General features: G+C 37.9%; 1 protein-coding gene across 6 annotated transcripts in view; it reads right to left on the minus strand.

Annotated features, from left to right (window-relative positions):
* usp54b (ubiquitin specific peptidase 54b) overlaps positions 1-21,697 on the minus strand; it is a 113,467-nt gene that overhangs the window by 58,025 nt on the left and 33,745 nt on the right. For all 6 annotated transcript variants that reach the window (XM_089122146.1, XM_039664807.2, XM_039664806.2 and 3 more), the window contains exon 2: positions 15,520-16,215. In XM_089122146.1, the coding sequence (XP_088978272.1) occupies positions 15,520-15,666 (147 nt within the window). In that variant the 5' untranslated portion in view covers positions 15,667-16,215. The remainder of the gene's footprint in view (positions 1-15,519; positions 16,216-21,697) is intronic.

Here is a 21,697-nt window from a genome sequence, read left to right on the forward strand (position 1 = left end):
TGGAATAAATTGATTAATGAAATTTCCTTCGAACTTACAGATTTATTAAGTAAAACTTGTCGGTCGGTTCCTGCTCTCAGAGCTATAGTTCAAAACTTTCTGTAATCTAGGGGTTAATGCAGGGGGCGAGGGTGGGTGGTAAAGATGAAGATAATGAAGGTGAAGAGCTCAAATCCAAGGTCACTAAATCACAAATATACACCCAGGAAAGGCTGAAAAAGGCACATAAGCGATGATGTAAGTTTTGTGCCTAATAGCGCAGGAAGATGAGACTAGGCTTGAGCAGATTAAGCACAGACACTGTTCCATTCCAATCCACTATTAAATGGGCCTACAGTACAGACAGATCAGTTCAGGACTCCCAAACACCACCGTATGGAAATTTGCGGCCTTTAGCAACACAGCTGAAAGAGGTTAGCTTAGCAGAGCTGAAAGAGTGAGAGGAGAGACGCTGGAGGATGACAGACTGCATTCTGGTGCTGGCGTATGCGTTTTTCTCTTCCCTTCCTTATTTTATTTAGTAGTGATGAATCGGCTACCTGCTGAACAATGAGCTGAGTGGATATGGGTGAGGACCGGCAGTCAGTGCCGCAGTTGCAGAGGGGGCATAGAGAGAGAGATAGAGAAAGAGTGAAAGGAAAAAAGAAACAAAAGAAAGAGAAAGGAAGGAAGGATAGAGCAGGGCGATATATGAAATTTCTTATGCGAGAGACATTTTAACAGCGTATTTGACTTAACTAATGAAGTTTTTGCTACTGCTGAAATTTAAGTTTGAATCATTTGCTTAAATCAGTTCAAACTGTTTAATTGATTTAAATCTGATTTAATGATTCACGTTGCATAAACACAAATTTTCACAGAATTCTATAAATTAATTTCCATATTATTTATTATTATTTCCTATCCAAAATTAACACTCGTCAAATGGCAAAGTATGGTTTTGCCAAGCTATTCACCATTAACTTTTTACAACACAATTATGATAATAACGATTTTCGCAATTCACTCCCCATTGAAAGGACATAGTGTATTTGATCAAATAAATAATATTTGTTAATTCATGATAATTCTGGATACTATTGAAGCACATTTGAAAAAAATATCTGCAATATTTACTCATACTAGTCCTAGTCATAGCGTATTTGATTTAAATACTGTTTATATATATGCTTATTTGAAAAAAAATATCTAAAATATTTAATTATATCAAAAGATTTAAAAAAGATTAATTCTTAAAATCTGGTTGGTAGAAATATTTACTTGGTAGTCATAGTGTATTTGATTTAAATAAACAAAAAAATTCTGTATTTCATTTCTTGCATTAAATATTTTCAATGTAATTGCCAACAAAAAATCTTTAAAAAAAGCAAAAAACAGAACAAATGCATAAATATCAAGATACTTAATCAAAAACCTTAAAAAAAAAAGATATTGAGAAATTATTTGTTATGCCACATGAGTCTAAACAGGCAGCATTCTGCAGTGTGGGCCCGAGCACTCACTCTGCGTTTTACATGGTGAAAATATGGCGAGGATCTCATGGAAACAGAGACAACTTTAAGCACAGTGATAAATTACACTCTCTGTCAGCAATCTTGCGGAAAGAGCTCTGATGCTATACAGTCTTGAGAGAAAGGCTGCGTCGAGCAATAAGCGTGTGTGTTTTTGTGTGTGAATCCCATGTGGGCAGGCTGGGATGACTCAGAGTGACAGATGCACACGCACCACCATACCCCTCCCGTTAAACGTCAGTGACCAATCGATCATCCCTAACTCCTGAGAGGAAGGCGAGTTTGCGGCACTATGCAGAGGAAGAAAAACAGCAAAGGTCTTCAGTCAGAGGTTAATTGAAACATACATATATTTAAACTCTGTGACGGCAGTGGCACGGATGGAATGCAAATCTCCTGCACTGCTGAATCTTCAACGCCACAACAAAAGATTGAGAGACGCCAACGCAATGGTCAAACATTTCTGTCTAGTGCAGGGTTGCCCAGTCCTGTGCCTAGAGATCTACCTACCTGTAGAGTTCTGATCCAACACAATTTGTAATTATGAAGTGCTCTTAAAAATCTTAATTTGAGGGTACAGTTGTGTTTGATCAGGGTTGAGCACCCCTGGAGCACGTTTATAAAGAAAACGATACAAAAGCAAGCAGTGCAGTTGGACGTACAATAGCATTTTGAGTGAATGGCCTCTAAAACCAGTTCTTTTTAGTAAATGGTAAATGGACTGCATTTATATAGCGCTTTACCTCACATACAAGGCACCATCCAGCTCGTCAGGAGCAGCTGGGGTTAGGTGTCTTGCTCATGGACACCTCGACATTTGGTCAGGTGGAACCGGGGATTGAACCATCAACCTTCCGGTTTGTAGACAACCTACATGAACCACTGAGCCACTGCCACCCTTGGATAAATGTTTTTGTATGGTTTGAATCAGTCTGAAAAATACTGTCAGAGTCACCGTATCATTCACTCAAAATATTCATTTAAGATCTTCGTTTTTTTTTTGTTGTTTTTTTTGTAACAAACCAAATGGCTTTCTTCAAGAGTGGATCAATGAATCACACACTAAACTGAATCGATTCTTTCAAAAATGCTTATTCACTCAGGAATTCAACACAGCTGTTGTGGGGTTGATGGTTTATTCTGTTTTGACATTAACTGGAAACATGGAGTCTCAAATGTAAGAGCTCAATATTAACCTTTTGGTTATTATTTAAAAAAAAAGGTAGGTAACATTTTCATATGATTGGCTATGTCATCTATTCATTCATTAATATCTATTAGAACAGGGGGGGGCAAGTCCAGACAATCAGTCATCATTAAAGGCTGTGGAGTGGACAGCTTCCAGAAGACAATTTGTAAATGTTTGAAACAGGCTCTAAAAACTGAACAAAGCAATAAGAAATGGGCCAACACAAGGACAAAAATGACAGAGAGGGTCTTTTTGCCACTGAAGGATCTCCAAGCATCTGTTACCTGATCCGGCCTGCTAGCCACATTTTAATGTCTCTGATACTCTCACTCTCCTCATCCCTTAGGGGCAGTAATTAATACGACAGACATTCTGTTAGGTCGTTGTGAGTGTGATTAATTTTGTGGGAGTTCTAAAAGAAGTGGTCCTAATGAACCCTTTTCTCTTTGTAAAGTCATATAGAGTTCTCTTACCCTCTCTCCCATCGTTTCATACTGTACTATACTAATGCCTCACAACTATGGAAACAAGCCAAGGAAAATATTACAGGCATGTTAAGGGTTCTTTCGAATACGACAAAAATGGTGGGAGATTCAATATTTATAAAGGTGAGATGTTATATTCAATTCTGTCCATTCATGAACACAAGAAGAAAGTTTTACAAAGCCTCAGTCTCCAAATGCTTTGAAACCAGTCTGTTCTCTTCTTTTTAAGTCTCTTTTAGATTTGAGCCTTATGTTTAAGAATAATCACCAGCCAGAATAGAGAGGGCAGGAACTCATTAGAGAGAAACTCACAAAAAAAAATGTATATTGAGATGAACATACCAGAGGTCACCAATTAGCGGACATCACGTGCACTATTTTGCCGTTTATATGGTATATAGTTTGTTTATGCAGTATATAGTTTAAGTGCAGAACATCACCAGCACACAGGGACGTAAATGGTAATGAATGGTTTCTGCATAAAGTGGGCGCATTACTGATTCAAAAAAGAGCTTCAGTAAGATGATGCAGTTCATTTAACAAAAGTAAGGAAGGCATGGTGGTGAGCAGCAAAAGAGACTGATATTCTCATTAAAACACTGTAGCACTGTAACATTGTTATTATCTTTGTTTTGATTGATACTGTGATGCAATCTATATTGTAAAAAGCACTATATAAATATACTTGACTTGACTAGAAAATTAGAATGCAGCAAGGTACAAAAATGTTCTTCTCAGATTTACATTTGCAAAATGTCTTGTTTTTACAAATTACAACTACTGTTTATATCTATTCCAGAAAAAGTATTGACCAGACCTCTGCAGAAAAAGTAACTTTAAACAAATAAAGCAGATAAAACCCCAAAATGTATGTAAATTTTACAACCCAGAGCGAAAAAGCGACCGATAATGATGATTTGTAGTGGTCTAGTGGAACATATTTTGTAGTGCATGCAACAAAAAAAAACGAAATGAAAATGAAAGCACTCCTTTTATACGAAATAAAAAATGGAAGCACTCCTTTTATACTACTTGTTAAGAGACTAAAATAAGGACACAATATGGACCAGAAATTAGCACCAAAGACCATTACTAATACATGTTGTGCGTTACAACTAGACTTTTTTCAGATGTCCATAAAAACGTTACTTTCCGCAAAAGAGTAAAGACATGTTTAACTTTGATAACACCTGACCCTAAATTTAAATAAATAATTCCTTTATTATGAGTCCGGGAGGTTACACGATGGTGACTAGCATACACCTCCCATCTTCCAGAGAGAAGTGTCCCTCTACCACCAGCAGAACAGCACAGGCCATAAGGCACGCGAGGGCAAGGGGTGACTGACAGTGAACGTGTCTTATAATCTGGGTCACTGAACGTCTGCAGATTATGACAGGTGTGAGAGGAGAAGAGACAGGTTGTATATCCCTCTATAGGGTTATGGGGAGGTAATACTGTCAGGGTGGCTTAGATATTCAGTCAAGCAGATGGCACTGAGAGAAAGGGTGAATGATGGTCAGTTGAATGAAGGATGTCATGGGAATGTTCCAGCCAAGAGCTTGTGAGTGGTTTGAGTGTTTACGTGCCCTTTCAAAAACAGGGATCAAGGCGTCCCACACTGTAAACCAAATAAGTTGTCAGAACTCAAAAGAATGTTTGCCGTGATCTATTACATTTAAGTCCACAATCACAAGAATCTTAAATGCAACTTAAAGGGATAGTTCACCCAAAAATGAAAATTCTGTCAGTATTTACTCACCCTCATGTTGTTCCAACCCCGTAAGACATTCGTTCATCTTCAGAATACAAATTAAGATACTTTTAATGAAATCCGAGAGCTGGATCACTCGTCCATACTAGTCCATAGGCTTCTTCAGGGATTGAAACTTGGCGGCCTCGAAAAGTTATTAAAGACATTATTAAAATAGTCCAAGTGTCTTCAGTGGCTCAATCCTAAATTTATCAAGCGACGAGAACACTTTTTGAACGCAAAAACAAACATAAATAACGACTTTATTTCAGCTATTCATTTCCTTCTCTTTGGGCCTCTAGTCAGTTAAACTATAGCGTAGAGCTATGTCACACGTAGGCTCACTATAGGCCGACGCTGGACATGTGTGTGATGCGTGTGACCTACAACAACAGACCATACGCTGTTAAACTAGTAACCTGACTCGAGGCCCAGAGAGAAGGAAATGGAAAGTTGAAATAAAGTCGTTGTTTTGGGGGTTTTTTGCGCACAAAAAGTATTCTCGTAGTTTGATAAACTTAAGGTGACAGAATACAGACAGAATTTTCATTTTTGGATGAACTATCGCTTTAATTGAATAAAACATGAGGAATTTATCCTTACGTCAACATATACGTCTACATCTGCATCCACACAGTTGTGTGACAGGAACAGCCGGGCTTTAATGGCCCACTGGGACTCTACCATACAGCTTCTAGTTCCAATCCAATCCATTAATCCCTACTGTAAACAAGCCAGTTCCTGCAGATGTTTGCGTTTCCTCCAACACTTTGTACGCAGCAGCCACTCAGTGACCAGGAAATTACAGCCCACCTGGATTGTCAGGTTACAAAAAAACACTACAGCTTCATTCTAGAACATATTTGTCCTGCTCCAGACATATATTAAATGCTAAATATGGTAGACCTTTAACAAACATGCTTCAGATATATGCCAGTGCAGGTTAACTATTAAGGTTTATTTATGTTGTTGCATTTTGTTTCCCCTGACATTTTAGATTGTGAGATGACGGCGTAGCTGCAATTTCATCACGCGGATGCACACCAGACTAGAATTACGGTGCTGTTTTGGTCTCTTCCAGCATAGAGTGAAAGTGCTGCAACATCACAGGCACACAAATGATAATGGTTATTTAAGTTTAATAGTTGTTACTGATCTAATTTCAAGCATTACACAACCATTCAGAACAACAAAGGTCCATATTACACTCTATTTTTGAAGTATGAAGCATGCATATATTGCACTTCATGCTCTAGGCTATTTTTTATAACAATGTTTATCATACTGCTGCATACTGTATACTACTGCAAAGTAAGCAGTATGGTAATATTGCATATCAAACACACTGTAGTTAATTTTGGGGTTACTCAAGGTAATGCTCTTAGATTAATGTGCACAGAAGTGAACAGACACAGTTTGGTGTCTTAAAGTGCATAAATTACCATTAATGAATATGGAAACATATTTATCCTTGAGCCAGAATTCCCCAATCGGTTTCCACAAATAATGTAACGGTTGTCTTTCTCAGTTAAAGCTCGTCAAGACTCAATGTTTTGTTGGTAATTATTTATCTTAGAATACTAATTGACTACTACATGAACATGACAAGAAATGAAAAAAAGAAAGATGAATAAAAAGGAGGAATAATTAGAAGGAAGGAAGGATGGATGGATGGATGGATGGATGGATGGATGGATGGATGGATGGAAGGGCTTGGAGGGAATGGAAATTAAAGAAGAAGGTTGAAATATGAAAAAGCGAAAATGATAACAGGAGGAAAGAAAAGAAGAAAAAGGACAGGAAATGGAAGGTTAAAAAATGGAAAAAAAGAAAGATGAATAAAAAAGAGGAACAATTAAGGAAGGAAGGAAAGAAGGAAGGAAGGGAGGGAGGGAAGGAGGGAAGGAGGGAGGGAGGGAGGGAGGGAGGGAGGGAGGGAGGGAGGGAAGGAAGGAAGGACGGAAGGACGGAAGAAAGGACGGACGGACGGACGGACGGACGGACGGACGGAAGGAAGGAAGGAAGGAAGGAAGGTAGGTAGGTCTTGGAGGGAATGGAAATTAAAGAAGAAGGTTGAAATATGAAAAAGCGAAAATAATAACAGGAGGAAAGAAAAGAAGAAAAAGGACAGGAAATGGAAGGTTAAAAAAATGGAAAAAAAGAAAGATGAATAAAAAAGAGGAACAATTAGAAGGAAGGAAGGAAGGAAGGAAGGAAGGAAGGAAGGAAGGAAGGAAGGAAGGAAGGAAGGAAGGAAGGAAGGAAGGAAGGAAGGAAGGAAGGAAGGAAGGGAGGGAGGGAGGGAGGGAGGGAAGGAAGGGAGGGAGGGAGGGAGGGAGGGAAGGAAGGACGGAAGGAAGGACGGACGAACGGAAGGAAGGAAGGTCTTGGAGGGAATGGAAATTAAAGAAGAAGGTTGAAATATGAAAAAGCGAAAATAATAACAGGAGGAAAGAAAAGAAGAAAAAGGACAGGAAATGGAAGGTAAGAAGAATTGAAAAAAGAAAGATGAATAAAAAAGAGGAACAATAAGTAAGTAAGGAAGGAAGGAAGTAACGAAGTAAGGAAGGAAGGACTGTTCTGCAGTTTCAGTAATAAAATAGATATTTTGATTATGCAAATAAGTAAAAGAAACATTGGCATGCCCCATTAGTTCCTTTCTATTTTTCTTCCCCATTTATTCTTTTTTATCTGAAGGTATTTCTATCAGTAATGATTGCATTCACAGCTGGTATGAGGGAAGACAGCTGAAAAATGGCTTTTTAAGTGCCGCAATCACCATAAAATCTGGATTTGATCAAGTTGGCTGGCAGAGGAAATAAATGAATGAAGGAAGGGAAGCCACGTGACCCGGGCCAGAGGGGAGACAAAGGTGGCATGGCATGGATAATTACCGGCAGCAGTTCTGGCCCAGCTTCAGTCAAGGACACGGGCTGTTTATTCAAATGAGCTCTGATAAGGCTTAATGTGGACAACGGCTTATAGCTCTCGTCCTAATGAGAAAAATCACAACACTCTCAGAACAGGTGCTCCGGCAGACAAGCAACACAGACAGCGCTATGTAAAACAGCACTAATGGCAGCTGAATAAGGAAAAAAGAGATAAAAAGGAAGAAAAAAAAGTCATGGTATGCTAACAGGACAGGTGACACTGGATGCTGTTTATAGGCTAAACATATGCTTCATTATGAGCCCATCTATCCATTCAAAACTCAAACAATCATGCATAGAGAGAATTTCTCTATTGTTAGCTACAATGAAGGGTGATTCCACCAAACAGGTGCCATTAATGTTTCTCATTTACATGAGTAACAAAATGATTTCAACAACAAATAGCTGATGCCAAAACAGTCCTGCTGTCTTCACATGCGTTTACAACATCTTTTTGATTTTCCAGTCGTCAGTGTCACATGATCCTTCAGAATGAATTATAATATGTTGATTTAATGCGCAAGAAACATTTCTTATTATTATCAAATTTGAAAACAGTTGCTTTATATTTTTGTGGAAACCGTGAAACATTTTTTTAAGAATCTTTGAATAATACAAAGTTCAAATGAAAAGCATTTTGTAGCAATGTAAAAGTCAATTTTTATTCACTTAAAGGAGTATTTCACTTTAAAAAAAAAAATGTTTGCTGATAATTTACTCACCCCCATGTCATCCAAAATATCCATGTCATTCTTTCTTCAGTCGAAAAGAAATTAAGGTTTTTGATGAAAACATTCCAGGATTTTTCTCCATATAATGCACTTTACTGGTAACCAAACGGTTCAAGGTCCAAAAGACAGTTTCAGTGCAAACTGCAAACTGTTCAAAGGGCTTTAAATGATTCCAGACTTATCTTTAAATGATGAATGATTCCAGATTCCAGACTCATTAATCAAAATGAACAAATCTTTTTTCGTGTCATTTGGTTCATTCAACGAACGAAATGAACGAATTGATTCGGGAAAAGATTCGTTCATTTTGATGAACAAGTTCGAACAGGAGAGTCACGAACGCGCATCACAGAACAGAGCAAGGCGACCATTTGAGCTTTCTCCTCTCTCATTTGAACGACCGGTTTACATCCTGATTCTATGAAACCACTCCCTCGGAAACAGGCAATGGGCTCCGATTGGTTAGTTTAGGCCGGTATGTTGTGATTGGCTAAACTGAGTAGAGCACGTTGTCGGGATACTTAACAGCCATTACCTTTACGGGCAAAAGTTGCATGTGTGTTCCTGTCAAATGTACATATCGATACTGCAGTATGAGTCTCTTTTATGAGCCAGAATCAGACCTAGAAAGCGGCGATGAAGAGAGCCAAGCAGAACCTCACCACACACGGCTCTCACAAAACGTTTCTGAATGGTAATTTTCCTATACCCGGCTGTAGTCCCATTCGAGTCGTTTTTGTAGGCATTAAACTTCCTGATTTTTTAAAAACGATACCTCAGCTTACATTGAACTTTCAGTGCTGCAACTTTGCAGATACTGTTCATGCACCAACAGCAACACTACACACTATTTAAAATGATAAAAGTGAAATTGCAACTATCCACCCCCCCCCCCCACCCCCCACCCCCCCCCCCCCCCCCCCCAAACAGTAGTGTACAGTATATGGTAAAACTGTCATGTTACTGTCAACCCTGTTACATTTGTGAAAGGATAATTATATTAAAACATTAATTAAAATGTATTAATTTAGCTTGAGATGGCAGAATACAATTTATTAAAATATAAAACATTATCTATCTGACAGACTGTATCAAACCTTACAGAAAAGTACTTTTAGAAAGCAAGGCACAGCATGACCCTGCAGTGGTTTACATAATTCTGCACATTTTATAAAATAAGATATGATTAGACTCTTCATGAATAGAAAAAAAAGTGAGATATGATTAGACACTTCACAAATAAATACATGATTAAAATGTGTATTAATTATTTCAGCAAGGTTGTCTCAGGATACAGTAAAGTAAGCCCTGAGCTCACAACTGAACCACTTCCAAATTTCAGAGCAAAAAGTACATATATAAATATATATATATAGCTAAATTAAGAGCCTTTCGTGTTACTTAAGTCGCAGTGGGATGAGAATGTGCATGAAGGGGGGGAATTTAGAACTCAACTTCCAGGCTTAAATTAAACACCTAATCTCTGGAGGAGTCTGCAAGACCCTTTCCAAACTGATATTAATTTGAGCCTCTGAGGTCATGGAGCGACCTGCCTTCCAGGACGGTAGACTTAAAGGAATAGCGAGTAAATAACACAAAAATAACGTTTTTAATTTTTGTCCAAACTCGCCCTTTAATTCTCAAGGAAACAGTGAAGTCAAGTGCTTTATACAAAGTGGCTTTACAGTGACAATTATGCATGTTGTTCAACTGAAGTCAGTTCAGTGTTGATTCAGTTCTGTTGTCAAGATCAGCAATTATTGAATTAGTTCATTTAATCTATAAATCAGTTCTGCAAAAGAAAAATTATGTTCTCATCGTTCAGTTGTCATACTGTATCGTCAGTACAGTCAGATCAATAATACTGTTGTATATTAAGTGAGAAAAGTGCAAATTGCTCCCTTGTCAGATGCCACTGACACAGAACTCATTTAGCCAATCGTCTATCCTGCATTGTGTTGCGATCACAGGATTAGTATAATAGCCCATTTTTATTTTTCATTACCTATTAATAAGTCTCTATGGCGAGATGAAGGCCGGACCTTTCGCTCCCACGCACCTGGCTGGCCTGATCCAGCTGAAAATGAGCACATCATTGCTGAGCCCATTTTGGAAAAGCTCAGACAGATCTGTAGTGCTGGACTTGGCTTTTGAATGAAGCACCCTAGAGGGTTGAAAGAAGCGCCCCATTTACAACAGCGCACTCAGGACGCAAAATGCTAAATCCTTTAGAGAATCAGCTGCGGTGCTACAGTCTCTCACACACGATGAGCTAATCTAGAGGGGAGTCGCTAACAGAATTCCTGTCTAACGGCTGATAAGAAGTTAGTTTGCCTTCATTGGATCCGTGATTTGATTTAGCTCTTTTAAGTATGTTGCGACTGAACAAAAAAAGAAACATGAAAAAACCCTGGAGCGTACTTCTGCTAACTCATCCCTGTCCAGTACTGTTACTTACAGCGGCTATAAAGTGATTATCAAGGATTCCTCTAAAGTAGGGAGGATAAAATTTGTATATGATTTGATAACTTTTTCCTCATCCCAAGTTCTCACTTCCTCTGTTTGGGCATGCACAGCACAAGAGAGGGATGATTCTGGAATGGTCTGATCTATCTATCTAATTTTCTTATACCGTTGAATGCTTAAGCTGATAATTGTGTCAGAAAATACCACAGTATACACTAAAGAATTGATTAAATATTGATTCATTTGTAAATATTTAAGACAGGCTTACATTTTAGTGTTTCTTAAGGAACAAACTCTCCAAACTAATACTAACTGTACAGGGAACCCTCTCATATGGTATATTACTGCAATATTAAAGGGACAATGTGTAGGAATTTCTCCCATCTAGAGGTGAAAATGTATTTTGCATTCAAAGCCTTGCTTTTTCAAATGCGCGTTGCATCTATGATAGCCATTATGTCCCAAAAAGCTATGACAGGATGTCTTCTAATAGGAGTTCGTCGAGTGTTCCAGGTGAACAGGTTTGTTATTTGTCAAACTGCAACTTGACACAACGAACAAACGAATGTTACAGAATAAATTTTCACTGATTGTGAAAAACTTGAACTATAATTGTAATAAGTACTTATGCATTCTTTATTCATTATAGTTTCTGAAGTACGTGCCTAGTTAGATATCATCATCAACTTTTAACTATAAATGTTCATCTGTCTATAAAATAAATTACACAACCAAACAATGAAAAAAAAAGCTTGTAATTAAGACTGTAGCATTGACTTACCTGTCGAGAAGAAAGCAGGACTTCAGCATCTCTTTTGAAATCTTTCTCCTGCATAAGCTCTATCCACCTGGAAAAAGCTATCCCGACATTAACTCGTGTGTTTTGTAATCTCCGGTCACGTTTCCTTTTACGATCTATTTTGGACTTTTCTGGTGACGAGGATTTGCAATAGGGCTGGGCGATAAAATGATAACGATAATTATCGCTATATAATTTTTACTCGATAAAACGATATCAAGAGTTCGATAAATGTTCGATAATATTTATTCTGGAAAAAAGTGGAACGAAACTCATTTGAACCGCGCGCCACACGGACCATTTATCCGCTCGGCTCAAACAGTCCAAACGGCAGTTCAGTGCAAGCTCACTAGAGCGTTTACTCTGATCGTCTCGCTCACAAGATCCAGTGATAAGCGCCTCTCACCGCTCTGCCCCTCCGTTTCTGCTGCTTTCAGTTACGTCACACTGGCTCTGAACGAAAAAGCGTTGTGGAAATGTCTTGGCCTAGTACTTTTTGTACCTCTTTGCTAATATATTTTTTCAAAATGGCGGAACTACATTTCTTACGAAGCCACTCATTAGTTTCCCTGGCTGTGTGTTTCGGGTCATTGTCATGCTGGAAGACCCAGGCCACGACCCATCTTCAGTGCTCTTACTGATGGAAGGAGGTTGTTGGCCAAGATCTCTATATATGGCCCCATCCATCGTTCCCTCAATACGGTGCAATAGTCCTGTCCACTTTGCAGAAAAGCATCCCCAAAAATTATGTTTCCACCCCCAAGCTTCCCAGTTGGGATGGTGTACTTGGGGTTGTACTTATCCTTCTTCTTCCTCCAAACACGGCGAGTGGAGTTTAGACTAAAAAGCTCTATATTTGTCTCATCAGACCACATGACCTTCTCCCATTCCTCCTCTGGATCATTCAGATGGTCATTGGAAAACTTCAGATGGGCCTAGATATGCACTGGCTTGAGCAGGGGGACCTTGCGTGCAAGGCAGGATTTTAATCCATGACGGCGTAGTGTGTTACTAATGGTTTTCTTTGAGACGGTGGTCCCAGCTCTCTTCGGGTCATTGACCGTCATCTTGAACTTCTACCATTTTCTAATGATTGCGCCAACTGTTGTTGCCTTCTAACCAAGCTGCTTGCCTACTGTCCTGTAGCCCATCCCAGCTTTGTGCAGTTCTACAATTTTATCCCTGATGTCCTTACGCAGCTCTCTGGTCTTGGCCATTGTGGAGAGATTGGAGTGTGTTTGATTGAGTTTGTAGACTGGTGCCTTTTATACAGGTAACGGGTTCAAACTGGTGCAGTTAATACAGGTAATGAGTGGAGAACAGGACTAACAGTTCTGTGAGCCCTAATTCTTACTGGTTGGTAAATAATCAAATACTTACCCTATGTCAATATAATGCATTTATTAATTACTTAAAAATCATACAATGTGATTTTCTGGATTTTTGTTTTAGATTCCATCACTCACAGTTGAAGAGTACTATGATAAAAATTACCGACTTCTACGTACTTTGTAACAAAAACAAAAAGGTCTACTGACTAGTCTATTATAAAACTATTATAAATGTATGGAGATGCACCGATTACAATTTTCTAGGCCGATTCCGATTTCCAATTTTTCACTAAGTTTGACCTGCCCAAAACCGATTTTAGCAGGGAAATTTAGATTCCGCGAAATTCAAAATCTAAAGTGCAGTGTTATGGAAGAACCATTTCTTCCAATATCCAAAAAAAAAGGATTTAGCAAATTAAGCTTCTGTCTGAAAACAGGTAATGGCAATAAAATAATATATAAATAACAAATAAAATAAATAAAGCCTATTTCACAAAACACACAGGCAGGTCTATTGCAATCAACCGTACATCAATGGCAAGTTTTTCTTTGCAAACAGAAGCATTTCTGCTTTGTCATCAGATAGTAGTTTCTTCTCTCACCTGCCACATGTCCAGCCAGCAAGTGCAGGGAAATGATTGGGAAACTGAATAATGAAAACAAGTTTAAATGGGTACATTTTCTAAATCTTCTAGTCTTCATTTTCTTTCCTGACATAGCCTACTCCAGTTCTTGTTAAAACACACTAGACATGCAAATTGTGTGCATTTCGGGCTCTCTAGTCAATGCTTGTGTATACACCAGCCGCGACGCTGCGCATTTCAGAAGCGTCCCAGAAGTGACTCTCCGCACCGCTTCGCTAAAGATAGGCCCCACCGCCAAATCTATTTTCAACAGATGCCGCGTCCAAGCCGCACCGTAAATACAAAAAATAAAAGTAAAAAAAAAACCACTATCAATTTCAAAATAAACACCCTGTGCAGACTCCCAATTGTATTGCACACGAATTGGTAGAACCCAAAAACTGTAAGGCTGTAGAAACCCAAAACCCGGTCGCAGGTCATGGCCGATCACGTGAAAATCAGCCGATTCCAGTCACCAGCCCATCAATCGGTGCGTCTCTATATCCAAAAGGCTTTCAGAGACATTTTTCAAGGCTATGTTAGTGTAGGTAACATAGAGGGATGTTTAATTTATGAGCAGACAGACTGTTTGGCCAGACATATTGGTGTAAGTGAGGACAGCCTACAAGGAAGACCCAGATAAAGCTCTGCTAAACTGGGACCGGCATGAACTGGCATAACAGTGACATCAGATACAGTAGCATTAAAAGGATAAAATGGGAGAGAGAAAAACAAGAGAAAAAATCCAGAATACTCTGAATGAACTCCCAGCACACTAAATACTGCTTTGAGCAATCACGTTTTGTTCAGCGCTGTTCACACAAGCCCCAGAAGAAACTTTTTGCTAACTATTTTTTCCATAATAACTGCCATAAAGTGAGTTAATTGAGAAATTGGAATATGTAGTGTATTTAGTGTCCTTTTGACAAAGGTACAGTTTTCGTTGAATTTTGAGACAAACAGAACAAACGCCTTTATGTCACATGCATCGTCGTATACAAACGACAATATACAAATTTTGCTATTCTGAACTTTCTATTCACAGAATCCTGACAACAATATATCACGGTTCCAACAAAAATATGAAACAGCTTTCAACATTGATAATAACACATTTTTCTTAAGCACCAAATCAGCATATTAGAATGATTTCTGAAGACTGGAGTAATGATGCTGAAAGTTTAGCTTTCCAATCACAGGAATAAATTACATTTTACAAATATATTGAAATATAAAATGATTCATCAATTAATCTAAAATATATAAATAATATTTTATTTTGAGTTGTAATATTATTTCACAATATTGCTGATTGTACAGCAATATTTTTTTTTAATTGACACATTTTCAATAAATATTTACAGATGTCAATATAGCCAATAAAATATATATTTTTGACATTTTGATTTTGACATGTATATTCACAATAGAAATGTGTATGCTTTTTCCATGTTTATAAATATATATATATATATATATATATATATATATATATTATTTGTTTCCATAACTTTTTTAAGACCAGGAAATCACTGATATTACCAGGTTTTCCTAATAGAAAACCAAAAGCCAACAGTTTCTTCAAAGACAATTTTTTACTTGCATTTGTCACTTGGCATGTAAAATGTGGACCCTGTGTGAACAGCATCTGTGAAGTATAACCAATTAATGCAACAGTCATAAGGCAAATTTCCATCCTACCTGTAGCGCACTGTTTAGGAAGCAGCTGTTCTGACCCGGCTCATTGCTCAGGCCTTTGCTGGGTGCGATGGAGGTCATGGTGCGTGGGGTAAACATCCCCTGCAGCCCACTGCTGCCTGACGCAAAGTAGTTCCGCTTCCACGACATGGGTCCAGCTCCGCTTCACTCCCCCCTCCAATCACCACAAGAGCCACATCCTTCCCCAGCTAATCACGCTGGAGGAGGAGGGCATCCTGAATACGGTGCAGATGAGTCTGTGTGTGTGTGTGTGTGTGAGTGAGTGAGAGAAAGTGAGCAGAGAGTGCCTTTGCTGGGCTGTTTTCTATGTTACTCCCATGAGAGAGGAATATGTGGGTCAGAGATGGGTGTTTGGTCAGCGAGTACAAAACAAATTTTATAATGAAGGAATCTGCCAACAGGTGTGAATATAATAGTGATGGGGGGGTGGGATGAATCTCACTAATGTCTGTCTGTCTAAACGCCTTCCTGCACCTGAGATGGTAAAGTGGGGTCAAACGCAAATACTGGCCTGGTTAAAACCAGCTGTGTGACTGTTGCAGTGTTTGTTAGGGTAAGTGTTTGTGTCTATGTCTGTGGTCCGAGACACTGTCCTCACGAAGCTGTGTCCACTTTCTGTCCGCTGACTGATCTTCACTTCTGAGCCTCTGCAATGTGTTCTCTCATAGCCCAGCTGGTCTGAAAAACAGAAATAATAATTCACACTCAAAAACGTTCCTTTTATTAAAATATATAAGAAAAACTCTTTCTGATTTTAATCTGCATAGAAAAGAAGGGGGAGTAGGAGTCGGAAACCTATTTGAAAACCAATTTGAAAAATTTTTAAACTTTAACAGATTTTTTAAAAATGGTTCTACTTTCCTGACACTTTATACAAAAGAACATTAATACGATACATTACTTTTTGGATTCTATGTCTCAGATATGAACCCCCCTCTGTTTATATCTATCTCTCCATTGATTGACAATATTTTGGATAATTCAAGAAAATAACATTTTTATTTGTAAAATATTTATTCCAATTTGAATATTTTCTTCTATTTTTGTGACTTGATGGATGCAGTCCAAAATATAAGATCATAAAATAAAAAGAATTGTCTATAATCAGATACAAATACACATTTATTTTTAAATGTTTTTGAAAGAAGTCTCTTATGTAGACCAAGGATGCATTTAGTTGATCAAAAATACAGTAAAAACAAGTGCATAATTCTAAAATTATTATAATTGTAATTTTCTTTATATTTTATTGAGAATTTGAGCCTAAAATCTTTTACGGAGAGGTTATATGTCAACTACCTATTTTCACATCACTTTATGTCTTTTTACCCCTCTCATATAATATGTACAGTACACACAGTAAAGCTCTCATATGATATTGTTCCTGCACACCGATTGCCATGCAAATATATCAACCACTCTCACAAATTTGGACCATCATATGTTGCATACCCTCATCCTCTCTCCTTTCCAACCAGCAGAAAGCAAGTGAGAGAGGAAGATAAAGAGGGAGGGAAATGGTAGAGGAAAGACAGCAGCACTGCAGAGACACAGTTTGCATCACAGAGCTCTCCTGCTAGGTTGGTGGCATGTCCTATTCCCACTAGTACATAAACACACACCCACAATACACACTCTGTCCAGCCCTGCAGTTTGTCCTGTTCTCCTGAGGCGGAGGCATGGAGAGGGATGTTCTGATGTGGAAGGACAGTGTGTGACAGACCTGAGGCAGGTGTTACTGTACGTGAGGTTCCCGTTCTGTTTAATCAAGGTCAGGGATGTTCATGATCACCTACTGATCGATTCAATTACAGGTCATAAAATAAATTAGGCTCAACAATATCAAATCAGTGATAGTTTGCTGCAAACACACACAACACAAGGAAATAATGTCAACACAGGACAGAAAACGTGGCTGTCAAGCTATTTATTGGGGGTCTAACAGCAGGTAAATCTGTCTCCCTGCATTATCCCACCTGACCATAATGTTCTTGCTCAGAGTATCTCAACGGTGTCCTTTATGTAATCAAAAAGTAATATATCAAAATATTTAGTGATTGATAAAGTGTTCTTTTATGTTTAGCAAGACTTTAACTATTTTTAGCGCTCTTATTTTTACTGTAATGCAATACATGTTCTTTCTAAATTTAATTAGTTTAATTTTCTGTTAATATATTTCAATTATTGCAGTAATAATGTATATAGACAATATAGATATTACTCTTCAGTAAAATATCAGTTTACAGTAAAATATTGGACATTACTTTTTGGTCATATATTTCATATTTTAAAATATTTAAAATAATATTTAGAAACAAATGAATTTAAAATAACTTCCATATTGATGATGTCATCATAATTTTTTACAGCTGTACTGTAATACATTTAAAAAGAGAAAAATATCAATATTTGATATAAGTTATAAGTTATTTAAAGTTAATTTTTACAATTATATTGGCACATATTTATGATCCAAAAAGTAATGAAAAAAAGAGTCGTATCTATATTTTCAACTCACATTATTATTTTAGAGTAATGCATTAATGGCAAATTAAACATGCTAAATAGCTTAAATCAATTAAAATAGAAAACAACATTTAAATAATGAGTCAATCTTGATCAATCCTTCTTCCAAAAGGTTTTTTTTTTCTTTTTTTTTTGTACCCTGATTCATATGGTAAGCCTATTTTAAGTGTAGCTCCAGCTACTTTGACGTGTGTGGGATTGGTTAGTTGTCACAACAAATGAGAGAAGTTGTCATGGTTCTACTACAGTATCATCCATTGTGAAGAGTCATTTCATTAATAGAGAGCTGTCTGTATGTAGAGCTGTTGTTCTGGAATTTATTTTCAAGGAAGTAGCCTACCATGTCTATTAATGGGTTTAGCTACAGTAACATCTTCAGCTAGTAAGTTTGAGATCCATTCCATCTAAACCAGTTATGTATTTTTTAAGCCTAGAAGTAAATGTTTTATGAGCAGTAGGATAACCATATTCATCATACTCATCATGCAGAGCCGAAGTACAACCAAAAAAAAATGTTCTTTTGCAAAATGCATACAGTTTGAAAATGCATGCACTAGAGGGCCAAAAATTACACCGTGTACCTTTAAAAAAATATGTGGCAAACTCCAAATACCATGTGCATGATGCTTTTTTTTCATTATTTAAACTATTTATTTATACAATGGTAATGAAATGACTCTTCACAATAGATAATTATTTACACTGTAGTAGTGGCACCATGACAACTTTTCTCATTTGTTGTGACAACTAACCCCCCCCCCCCCCCCCTAAGCTAAGCTATTTAGCAAGTTTAATTTGCCATAGTGCATTACTCTAAAATAATAATGTGTGTTGAAAATATAGATATGACTTATAAATATAAAGTTGGCTATCTTGCATCTTATTGTATTAAAGGGGTCATGAACTGGCTTTTTAAATTGTATTATATTGTTGTCTGAAGTCAACTTATGACGTTCGCTTGGATTTTGCATTCAAAAAACATTAAAACGAATAAATATTCATCACACTATTTTCGACCCTAGTTTTGAACTCAAAAACACTAGGTTTTTATGGGCGTCTCGCACTGAAGAATTGGAAGTAAATGCCCACTGCTCTGAGTGGATAACATTTTTGCATTATAATGAGTTTCGACTCACCAGTCGGTACACATGGGTGAAAATGTTTTGAAAACAGGACAATGTTTTACCCTCATCAGCTGGAACATCATTAAAAATAAAATTTATCCATGCGTATGCAGCGACTGTCTTCTTTCACAACCAGGCACTGCACAATATTTTGTATTGCTCGGTAGCTCGATCCGGTTTGTCATCACGAGTTATGCATCTATGTTATTTAGCTATGCGTGTAATGCGCGAATTGGTGGGCGGGGCTAAACCGGCCGTGTTGAAGTAGGCTTTGATCTTCTTCTGCGGGGCTGGTGTTTTATCCTCTTTGACGTCATAGTTCCCCACTTTAAAAAACGAGTCGTTTGCTGATCCTGGTGTCAATAAAAGCTTTAATTGGACTAACAAGGTTGTTTTCAGATCTGAAACTTACAGGATATTCTTATAATATGATGACCTCTTAGATGTCAAAAGCTCAAGGAAAATATGATTTCTCAGTTCATCACCCCTTAAATGCTAATCAATTAACTGTTCATTTTAATTCTTGATGTGTCTTGATTTCCATAAAACCGGTGTGAACACTCATTCTCAGGTGGTGGCAATGCGGAGTTATTCACACTTGGAGTTATGTGATCTGAGTAGCACGGGGTACAATTGTGAGTCACAGGCTGCCATGACAACAGCGCAGTCCAGCCCCCCAAGCAACGTGCCGGTCGATGCCCCGACCTACTGTCATACACTAGCTGGCACTGTGCAACCATTGCACCAGAGGGTTTATGCATTTATATAATGCACTGCAGAGAACAGCACAACACAGCCAACAATTACGAAGAGAGGGACAAAGAGAGAGAGTGAACTAATGAGAGAGCGAGAGCGGGAGAGAGAGTAGAGGGCCTTTCTGATTATCCAAATAAGCTCAGCCCAATACAGCTCCTAATAACATGCACAAGATCAACAGCTCTGAAAAGGCTGTGTCCTCTGGAGCTGGGCGGATAGGACCGTTTCATTAACTTAGCAACAATCAGATGCCCGGGAACCAATTGAAAGCTGCTATCAATCAGACCAGGTCAGGATGAATTATGGGAAGTAATCGCCTCCTGGCTAGTGTGTTAGTAAACATGTTACGTAACACTCTGGTGCACTGTGTGGCAACCGCAAAGCCCCGCCTCCATACCTCACTGTTCTGCTGGCCACCAATCCACCCAAACACACACACGCATCTCCCTAAATCCCCTTTTAATTCCGTTAAATGGCAGAGTTCCAGTGCCACATTGCCAGGACCCACAGCCGTGGAGATACCTTGGCAACCACACAGAGGGCACTGGGATTCTACAAAGAGAGAGATGGATGAGCTTGTAACCTCTCATGATCCCTGTCCCTGATCTTCACCTCTCTTGGGCCTCCATTTAAAAATCTCCAGGATTCCATTTTTATTATTTCACAAAGCAAACAGGAGAGTTTTTTTTTTTTCCAAAACAGTTCAGCAAAACAGAGATTTCTCTTAAAGTACCCTTGTCGTCTATAATTGTATCCCTTAAAACTCATGTTTGATCTGTGAAAATGATTTCTTCAGGCATTAAAATAGCTAGAACACTCAACCTCGCCTCCACTCAATCACACAAGCTCAGAATACCTGATCCACTCAGTCAACTTTACATTAAATATTACACAATGGCAAGTGGAAATACTGGTTCAATTCATACACGTTTGAACCAGAAACTGATTCAGAGGAAGAGCTAATAGGTTTGTCTTCGAGTCAATGTGTCAGAATGGTAATGCATTTTACTGTATGTATTGCTCTCTACATCAGACACATAACAGTAATTAATATGATTAGCATTTGGCTTAACTTTATCAAATGGCTAATAATGTGTTGCTAATGTTACACAAGCCATGTTCTCCATCTCAGAGTCAGACAGCTGCCTTCTAAAAATCAGTATCCTTAGAAACACTTTGACCAACTTAGAACTTCAGTGGAGAAAGGCATATAGTTTATTATATAAATTACTCACATTCTTTATTGCTAAATGTATGAGATTTTTCATTTCAACAGAAAAATATACCGAGACGTTGACAGGATTGGTTACGTTTTCATAACGTACAGAAAAGGGACGATTTCAAAACAGGTTTTTGAGACTGTTGTTAAAGGATAGAGTAGGATAAAGGATAAAAGGATAAAATGTCGTTTTAAGGATAAAATACTAAGAAATAGTGTTGACTGATGAATTTGCACATGGTTTGTCTTGCAGCATAAAAAGAACACCACACAGACATATAAACAACACTAAAAACTTGATTTTTCAATATAATTTAACAAGGGGGTCCACCACATGGTACTGAAGGAGGCCTGCCAATTAATATTTGATGACAAATAGTTTTTGTTACAATTTTCTTTTTTTAAATGCACCCTAAAACAAAGGCAAGACAACACTTTGCTGTTCATACTATAATAATATTGGCGAAAAAGATTTGGCATACACTCCAGTGTGTATTTATGTTTGCACAGAACGCAGTGGTGAGAAATTTAGCCA

The sequence above is a fragment of the Pimephales promelas genome, chromosome 17, assembly GCF_988280905.1.
Source record: "Pimephales promelas chromosome 17, fPimPro1.hap1.1, whole genome shotgun sequence".
Taxonomy (NCBI): Eukaryota; Metazoa; Chordata; class Actinopteri; order Cypriniformes; family Leuciscidae; genus Pimephales; species Pimephales promelas.